This window comes from Euprymna scolopes, chromosome 31 (genome assembly GCF_053919585.1).
Source record: "Euprymna scolopes isolate OS-2025 chromosome 31, ASM5391958v1, whole genome shotgun sequence".
Taxonomy (NCBI): domain Eukaryota; kingdom Metazoa; phylum Mollusca; class Cephalopoda; order Sepiida; family Sepiolidae; genus Euprymna; species Euprymna scolopes.
Window position 1 is genome coordinate 7931915 of NC_136512.1, and position 10000 is coordinate 7941914.

At 35.5% G+C, this 10000-nt stretch overlaps 1 protein-coding gene across 10 annotated transcripts in view; it reads left to right on the forward strand.

Moving 5' to 3' along the window:
• LOC145255614 (pleckstrin homology domain-containing family H member 2-like) overlaps positions 1–10000 on the forward strand; it is a 1732783-nt gene that overhangs the window by 860608 nt on the left and 862175 nt on the right. For 7 of the 10 annotated variants that reach the window (XR_013863868.1, XM_080114122.1, XM_080114121.1 and 4 more), the window contains one exon: positions 9527–9553. The exons of the other annotated variants lie outside the window; for them this stretch is intronic. Coding sequence is in view for 5 of the 7 variants with exons in the window: in XM_080114122.1 (XP_079970248.1) it covers positions 9527–9553 (27 nt within the window). In the remaining 2 variants the exon portion in view is untranslated. The remainder of the gene's footprint in view (positions 1–9526; positions 9554–10000) is intronic. 10 annotated transcript variants of the gene reach the window in all.

Sequence of the window (10000 nt, forward strand, 5' to 3'; positions counted from 1 at the left end):
CTCAACTGTCGCAAACTCAAGACTGTCCCAAACTATCATAAAATTCATTGTCATTGTCACTACTAAAACTGCTCATGAACTAACTCGGACCATATCGATCTTCATTTTTTAGTCTTTTGTTCCAAGTGCAATCCTGTTGAACACATTATCATCATAACTCAAAGTCAACTTTGCTATATTTTTTCATTTTTTTTAATGTTTAGTAGCAAAATAGTTGTATTAATTAACACTTGTGTTTTGGTCATTAATTTAAATCGGCATTGTTTTGATTTATCGATTCATTATTTTGAGTTCTGTGTGTTACGTAGCATAAAAAGAACCCCCCAAACGTCCATCGCTAGTTGTGTGGTCGCATCAGTTCCCAGTGATTTTCTTCTCAACCTGATCTACTCTCATGGTTCCGACTCTGATCTTTCTCACGGGACCTCCGTGCCACTAACTGCTTCAAACTGAAAACTGTCCTCAACTGTCGCAAACTCAGTACAGTCCATAATCACTGTAAACTGTCACAAAATTCACTGTCACTCTTAAACCTTCGTAAATTAACTCTAAACATATTGACCAATCTAAATTTAAATATATTGACCTTTATTGTTCGGTCTTTTGTCCAAATCATTGCCACAACTGGATAAACAATCCTATGTCGGCTTCCTTTGTGTCTGCTCTTTTGTCCCAGTAACTGCTACTAACACATAGTCACTAGCTCCGTTATTTTAAATGACCAAGCCAGAACACACATGCAATTTTTTTGACTCTTGTAATGTCACATCAGCATTTAAGCTGTGGTGGGGACATGACACCATGGAATGATATGCATAAACATCGAAGGAAAAGGCAGTGAAAAAGAAAAGACGCTTAATAAGCATTCGAGTCTCCCCCTCCTACCCCTTCCAAAAGATAGCCGGCCGATCTGTGTGTTCTAAAGAGAATTACTGCAACAGAACGGCTGATTGTAGCAAAAACAAAGAATTGCTGTCTGACAGGCAAGAAGGAAAAAAGGAGAACATATTGTGTCGTGTTGTAAATACGTGTTAGTGACGTGTTTGAAACTGAACAAAATAAATAACTTCTTTTATCTAAAAAGTTTGTGTCAAAATTTAATTTCTTTTACGAGTTTCTACATACAATATTACGTCTATTTTAAAAAGTAATAAAAAAAATTACACTACACCTTGATAAACAATCCTATTTTAAATGATTAACAATCCTATTTTAAATGGCCCTTGTGTGCGTGGGTAAAGAAATTCTATGTTATCTTTCTACTTGAACCTTCAACCTTCAGAAGAATATGACTTTTGCAATTGATTTTTTCCAAGTACTCTAACCATTGTGCCACGGGTCCTTGCAGAAGAATCCAAATAATACGAATGACTGATCCTCATCTCAAAAATTCAGAAACGTAGAGGATTTTTTGCTTATTGGAGACCTTATAAAGTCTTCCTGAAAAGGTAAAAAAAATTTTTTTTTTTTGTACACAGTCACATCTAACATAGCTACATTATTACTAGTGATGGGACGATTCCAATATTATACATTTACCTCCGCTGATCCAAAGTCCAATACGATTCATCATTTTGCATCCAGAGTCAATGTGCTTGCGTTCGTTAATGTGTGTGCATGGCTCCATTATACACATCAGAAAGCAGGTCGTTTGACATGATCACAAAGTTTTGGTTGATGTAACTGCCGAACTTCTTCAGGTATATCTTGTCGAACTAAAGAATTTGGATGGAATTTCAGATGGAACCCTTTATTTACTTCATGTGGGTAGCATGCTCTCATTCTGTCAGCCATGACTGGATGGAGGTCCTAAGTAATTCACAATTCTATTTTTTCGGTTACCCACACTGTGAATTGAACCTTCAAGAGAATATCACTTTTACAATTGATTTTTTCCAAGTACTCTAACAACTGCACCATCGGTCCTTGTGGACAATTCTTGTACAAATTTGCTGGTGCTACCAGATCAGGCTGCCTATTGGCTTCCTGAGACGAAATGCACCTACATCGATTTCTGTTTTTGTTTTCTATTCTCTTTTGTAAAACTTAATTATGTTCTACAAAAAGAAAATAAAAACAACAGCCCCCTCCCCTTCCCCCCTCCTTTTTTCCTTCCCTACTTCCCGGTTGACCCTGTCGGCAGGGCATTAGAATACGCTGACTGCCCCCCTGCAGAGGGTAAAAGTCCCTCAACGGGGCTACCTGTTGGCCGTGGGTGGCAACCCGTGATGCCTAGGAAAAGGATCCTGGTGGCTGAGCAACCGATGCCTAGGGAAAATAAAGGTATCTGTAGCAACACTCTACTTTGGCCTTGTACTAGGCTAGACGGGCGGTTGGAGAGGCCCGATCCAACCAATCGGCTAGTCATGTCAAGCCCTAACACTTACACTGAAAATGTCAATTATAACATCTAAATAAAATTAAAAAAAAAAAAAATAAAATAAAAAAAAACTTAATCCAAAGATAATACATTTCATTACTACAAACATAGACAAACCAGTTAAGTGTTAGAAGGCGATGGCAAGGGCCAATCAATTGATGAGACAAAAACCACACAACTGCTCCCTAACCAATGTTTCTATCAAACTGGGAAAGAAGAAACTAAAGGAGGAAACAGGAAATGATGGAACAAACTCAATCAATTGAGTATATCTCTTTTGTATCCCTGGAATAAAAGGGCGAATGGGTTTCTCCCCTAACATCTCCCAATTTCGGGCTCCGAGGAGGGTGGGGAGCAAGAGAGATGAAAATCTAAACAACTGCACCATCGATCCTTGTGCAGGCATCCAAATGATACGAATGACTGATCCTCGTCTCAAAAATTCAGAAACGTAGAGGATTTTTTAAAAATAATTATTTATGACTAAAATTTTTATTAGATCCAGTAACTAATTGTAAGTTCTTAGAAACCTAGATTTACACATTATAATTTTATTTCCAACTAGAACCTAAATACGAAACCTTGGAAGTGTAGTCTTAATCCCCTTCTCCTTTACCAAACATGGCAACTTTTACACCTGAAGAAGATCTGAGGTTGCATCAATTGAAACGTCAAAATTAACACTCAAGGTGAGACCAGCAATTCGAAGAATCCAAATAATACAAACAGCTTAAAAATAACCTGCGATGATTCAATGATTTTCACACCATTTCGCCTTAGATTACCGAAGTTAAGCAACGTTGAGCCTGTTCAGTACGAGAAGGGTGACCACTTAAGAATAGCAAGCAATGTATGTACCGATCAAAAATAGCGATCCTGGATATGACCTTAAACTATATCCGATGGTGAGGTCCCAGCTTGCGGGCTTTGGGTAGTGTGGAGCCAGCCTTTAATTGCCATTGTTCCACTCTGACCTGGAGTGGTAGTACCTGTTAGGGTCCCAACTATGGGTTGAATAAAAACTGACTTGAAAAAAAAAACAAATATATTCTATCAAAAATTTTTTCCTCCTTTCTTTTCTTTCTTTTCGTCTTCCTCCTCCTCTTATTATTTGATATATATTTTCCCTGCCTTTTTTTCCTTGTCTCCTTATTTTTTTTTTTCTATTAGTCATTCCTTTCATACTCTTTCTAGTTTCTTTTTTATTTTTTTATCTCTATATATGCTAAGCCTAACAACATTTGCATTTTCTCACATTAGCTTGTTCATTCTTCTCTCCTCCTCCTCCTCCTCCTCCTCCTCCTCCTCCTCCTCCTCAACTCTTACCACTATTTTCGGCACTTTCCATTTTTATTCCTCGTAGTCAATTTTATTCCTGGTTTATTTCCTAACAATCCAAACACCGATTCTATCGATCGCTCCTCCAAACAAAATGTAGAGTTTTCTCTGATTCTTTGCCAACAGGCAAACGAAAAGTTTCCCCCCTCCCCCTTCTCCTCCCCGTTTCTCCTCAGCTTCAGAAGATGCCGCCATCTTTTCTACCTTTGTTTTATCGCCCGGGCTCTTCAACGGATAACCCCGACTCTTCATCCTGCAAGTGGCCAGCACTTGAACAGTTAAACTGCCGCGAAAGATGATCACAATATTTGATCAACTCTTCGAGACTTACATTAACGTTATCGCTCCTTAACGCGACCATCTTCAGCAGATAGATACACAATATTTGGATGTAATTAACTCTTCGAGAGTCGAACCATTATCTTTCAGCAACAATCTCTCACGCACAAAAAAAAAAAAAAAAATGAAGAAAGATCAAATCCAATAAAGGCACTTAAGCAACCACTAGTAAGCAACCAATATTACTAATTAACTTGTATCAGATGCACTTGAAGAAGGTCGAAGTTTTCATCGACTGAATAAAAAAAATAACCAAAATGAGAATAGTATGTAATGCAGCGGGGTTTTCTGTTACATTTATAATGTATATCTCATTACGTGTGTCTCTTTGGCTGTATCTATGCATGTAATTGTGATATCTCAAGTGTGTGTGCATATATATATATATATATATATATATATATATATATATATGTTCATAAAATAAAACTTACTCTAGGATAGCGATACAAAATAGCTTTAAAACTAACAATAACAATAGAAAACAAACAAATAAATAAATTAAATAAGCATGAATATACATAAACGATCACACATATATGTATATATATGTATATATATATATATATATATATATATATATATATATATATATATATATATATATATATATATATATATGTGTGCATGTATGTGTGTACACATAGGTATATTTATATATAAAAAAAAAAAAAAAAAAAAAATTTTTTAAAAAAAGGAAGGGAAAGATCTACCTTAAACCACTAACCTAGTTCTAAAACAGATCTTTTGTTCGATAAAATGCATGCCCATTGGCTGATAGGAGGGGGCGCGGTGGACACTAGAAAGCTGATTGGTAACTAGAAATCCTCAACATATATAAAAACAAGAAGCAACCACAAAATTCGCGCATAAGCCTGACGAATCCTATAGTGGATGAAACGCAGAATATTCAGTGTAGCTTAATCGCCATATATATTTTATAAATTACTATAAATATATATATATATATATATATATATATATATATATATATATATATATATATATATATATATATATATATACGCGATAAAGTTGACCATACTTTTTTCTGTTATCTTGGTCTTCCTTGATCTGTCGCGCGATTCTTCCCGTCACTGTTCGATGAGCTGTAAAAAACATCTAAGATGAAAACACTACGCCGATTTTCTGGCACGGATTACTTTATTTCGTCTACGAGTGAACTGGGGAGGGGGGAAGCCATCATATTGTTGGCTCAAGTTTTTTGCAGTTTTTCTCCGACGCCCAAAATCGGAAACCGGACTGCACTTGTATGCGAGAGAAAAGATGTTTTCGTCTCTTTCTTTCATTCCATCCCTCTTTTTTTTTTCCACGTTTTTTTTTTTTTTTTTTTTTTTTTTTGCACGAACCGACTGACCTATTTCAGGTGCTATCGTCAACCTCAACTACAGAGTTTGACATATGTCAGCATTTTAACCCTTGAACTCACAATTTTTAACATGCCGGCATAATCCGGGATAGATTACATATCAATAGTAGTTCAAATAACACAAGATTGGAGGTTATGTTTCAATCGATCTGTATATTTTTAACATACTGAAATTGTTTTTAAGGTATTTATTTAACAATATTTTGCGTTATACTGAACTTTTCCGTCTCACGTGCACAAAAAGGTGCCACTGAGAGCATCTTTTCTTGCCTTAACAGAGTTCAAAATTGACCTCACAATCTAGTGGGAGATGAAACCCTCAATTCCCTGGACCCCCTCTCCCACAAATACCCTACTTCTGACTAATGCTTTATGTATAAGAGTCACATACGATCTAACAACTGGCAATGTGCCGCTGAAACAGGGCTTTACGTTGTGAGTGAAACAGTTGCATTTGCGAGTGATTTTTTTCAAGTGGCGACTATAAATAATAAAACGTTGTTTTTTTTTTTTGGACGATTGTGCTTATTTCACTTATAATATTCCAAAGCTCATTATTGAGTGAAAAACATCTTTTCCACATTTACTTTTTTTAATAAAACGAGCAAAGTCAAATTATTTAAACAATTAAAGGTTTAATAGAACAATTTTTTTTAAATGAAGACTGTTTTAAAAAAAACATTTGAAGAAATTCAAATGTTTGCATCTTTAAGTGTTAATATAAAATTGAATACTTATTTAAAATTAGTTATTTTAAAAAAATACAAAAAATATTTACGATGTATGTACTTGTCACGGAACAAAGAGTTCATATTCTAAAAATCACGTAGGTTTGCCTAGTAACTTTTCTGTTTGGTTTGTAAACGAAAATATTTAGTTATCAAAGATCATCTAAAGATAATCTTTTTCGTAGAGCCCTGTGAAAGCGTGGCATTGGTATGACAGAGTAAAAAATCGATTTCACAATCTAGCGAAATTTTCTCTATCATTCCCAAGAGCCCCTCTCACAAAAGTGAGGTTGGAATGGAAACGGCATTAACCCTACGTGGGTTTAACCAGCTTCCTCTAAAGGAGGAAGTTCTATGAGAGTATGAAATTCACAAGCAGTTCCCAGTTGCACGCATAGGGGAGATGACGATGTTAGGTTTTTGTGACTCTTGCAGAGAGGGATCGACGTCCTCTTACATACAGCGCCTGGAATTCCCAAATTGGTCACCCATTTTAGTAATGAATAGGCTCTAGGTTGCTTAACTTCGGTGAGCTAATAAGAACCAGTTTACCAACAGGATTGTGCTGTAGAGTAAAGTTACTAGTGTTTTATTATTTTATCATTATTTTCATGGCAGGTACTCGGCCGAGCTTCAATTTTTGGTTGTTCTCATAAGATATTCACAACAAGAACTCGCCTTTTTACCCAACTGCAAAAGTTTTTAAATAAAGTTGTAGTGTTTTTTTTTTTGTTTTTTTTTTTTTTGGGCGACAATTTTATCGTTCCATTCTGTAGTTGAAAATAAATAAAAGGCCAGCAAAGGGTAAAAACTACTTAAGAGTGTATTGAAATCGAATATGACATCACACGGCTCAGAGAGAGAGAGAGAGAGAGAGAGAGAGAGAGAGAATGATAACATGCACAATCTGTTTAGAAGCATTCAGGGGCATAGAAACATAACGAGATGGACAGTCAAAATATAATTAATTAATGACTTCGATCCTTCTTTATCTCTTTTTATGTTTCCTCCTCTTACACATACTTGTCAGCAATTTGGAACAAAGATCATATTAAATATATGGCTCGCTTTTATTCTATCAGGTTTGTGTTGAGTTTGAATGTATGAAAAAATGTTTATTACAGAACAAGCATGTCTGACAAAAGTGCATCGCCCAAGGTTGAATATATAAAACTATGATTGTGTTTCGACAGAAAATAGAGACAACAGTGAATTTTCTGGAATAAAAAGTTGAGTACATTTGCATTTACTGACATGTAGTTTCCACAAAGTTTCTCGTGTGTGCTTGGCTGCTAATGCCAATAACCAGAAGTGGCTAAATGTGAAACGTTAAACCGTTACAAGAAAATTATAATGATAAATAGGAAGAACGTAGAAATACAACAGATAAAATTACAAACATGTATCTAACCCAACCCTAACCCTAACCCAACCCTAACTCTAACCTGCATGATCGAAATTATTCTTTTTATTTCTTCCAATTTATCAAAAAGTAGTCTTCACAGACTCTCGTTCGCTATAAACAGACAAACGTTCGTAAAAAATTGGGACTGCTTGGTTGCCCTTTTCCGGTTATTCCCGTCAGTGGCTGAGCACAATCGAGAAATTTTGTGGCAGTCGCAGGTTGATAAATGCAGAAATTGATCATCTAACCCTAATCTCAATCCTAACTTCAAAAAAAAAAAAAATTTTGCATACCAGCCAGAGTTTCCCAATGCATTTTTGAGATTAGGTTTGTGTTGCGTTTTTGAAGATATAAAAAATTTTAATCACAGGATAAGCAATGCAAGAAGAGTGTGCATTCCACGATGACAATGTTGAAAAAAAAAATTGTCATTTTTAACCCTAACCTTAACCCCAACATCTTTTCAAAAAGAAAGAAAAACAGCAAACTTTTACACAAACCAAAGTAAATTCTGAAAAGGAATATATATTTATTCAGAAAATAATGAATTGTATCTTAGATAGATACTAGCATTTCAGCCCGGCGTTGCCCGGGTGTTTTGAAGTGTATGTTAAGCAAAAAAAAAAAAAAAAAAAAAAAAAAACGGTCAATTTTTTAAACTTTGACCCCTATTATGATCCCTTAACATTTATTATTTTGGGCTCAAATAAAGTTATTAAGTTAGATCCATGTCCAAGTGTTGTATTATGGGGTGGCTCCCAGGTTGGGAAATCGTAATAGTGCGTAGGACTCCCTGGCTGTGGTACATAGCAGTTTTAGTTACGTCGGTCGTCCGTAGGTTCACTTGTTTACTAAGCGGTTGTGATGACAACGAGTTAAGACTAGTGAGTTATCTCACCTTAGACTGGCACTTTTTCCTTATCTTGCCTCTCGTCAATTGTCACAAATGTCATAACAACGTTGAACCTGAAAACAAAGCGGTTGACACTTAGAACAATCAGCCGTAACTTAAAAATATGCATTAAAAGACGTAAGTCACAATTGTGTTTGTTTTTTGTATAAAATTATATTTTACAATATATACAATTTAAAACAGTTCGTCTTTTTTCTTTTGGTGGTTCTGAAGTTCACAGCGATAGTAACAGTTTTCTCACAGTGCTCTGAGGAGGGAAAATGACGCTTCAACGATCCGGTCTTCAGCAACACATGCTGTTCCGTGTTTCTCCTCTCTCTGCTCTGCTCTGCTAGATTCACCGTTTTTATTGGCATTTTGTCGCTTTGTTTTTTCTATCCACGCGTCCTGTCAATCAGTTGCTAGATAATAGAACATGCGTTCTTAAGTCACGTTTTGACCTCAGATGATCATTCGATTTTGTCTTCAACCGAGCGACACGTGAATTACCCACTCATGCCAATATCTGTACTTCCAGAGCTTACGAGGAATGTCACGTTTCTTTGTTTTGTAAACAAAAAAATCGTCGTCCGATTTCTCTGTTTATGACGTAAGCCCTTTCTCTTTCAACTGGTAGACAATCGATTATTCGATGCCCACTCTTTTAAATCTTTTATTAAAGTTTTTTCTTTTCAGTTATGTATGATGGTTCCAGCCATTCATTACATAACACAAGGAATCTATGCCTAAAATTTCAAGTGTTTAGACCCAAAATTGGCGAAGGAGTTTGGTAGAGTTTTCAAAGGTCAAATCGTTGAACCTTGACCCCTTAACACCCAAATTACTGGCCAAAAACGGATAACAAAGATTTTTCCAAATCTCAGTACCCTGTATATCAAATTTCGAGTCTGTAGACTAAAAATTGACAGAGTTATTGCGTAGGGACATGTACACAGACACACACACGTACATGTTCACTTTTATAGATATATAGATTATACTTGACTTGAATATTCTCTTAAATATAAATAATGTTTTCCTTTTCTTTTTTTAGGTGAGTAAAAGAATACAGCAAGAACTGGTAAGAGAACCTTATTTTATTGTGTTACTCTGAAATTGTGTTATTGGTATACAAGGTTATTTCATCTCTCAGCCTTGTATTACACATATATCCTAAAAATATCTATCACCAGAACAACAAAAAAAGACCTTCTATTCCTGTATTTTTTCCAATGTAGTTCATATGTATTTTTCTATTTGTCCACATGTCCCCCCCTTGTGTATTTTCACTGCTTTCCTATATCCAATCTCTTTATATCTCTATTATTAACATCCTCCATATTGTTATATTATAAACGTAACGCGACCCTCATCCATAAAAGTTACCGTTATGACATGCTGGTACCGTTTTAGTAAGAGTTTATTCTTTACTCTTTCCCCTTGTTTATACCTTTCCATCGTTCCTTATTCTTCACAGGTACCATTTATAAACGTAGGCAGGGCCCTCATCAATGTAAGTTACCATTAT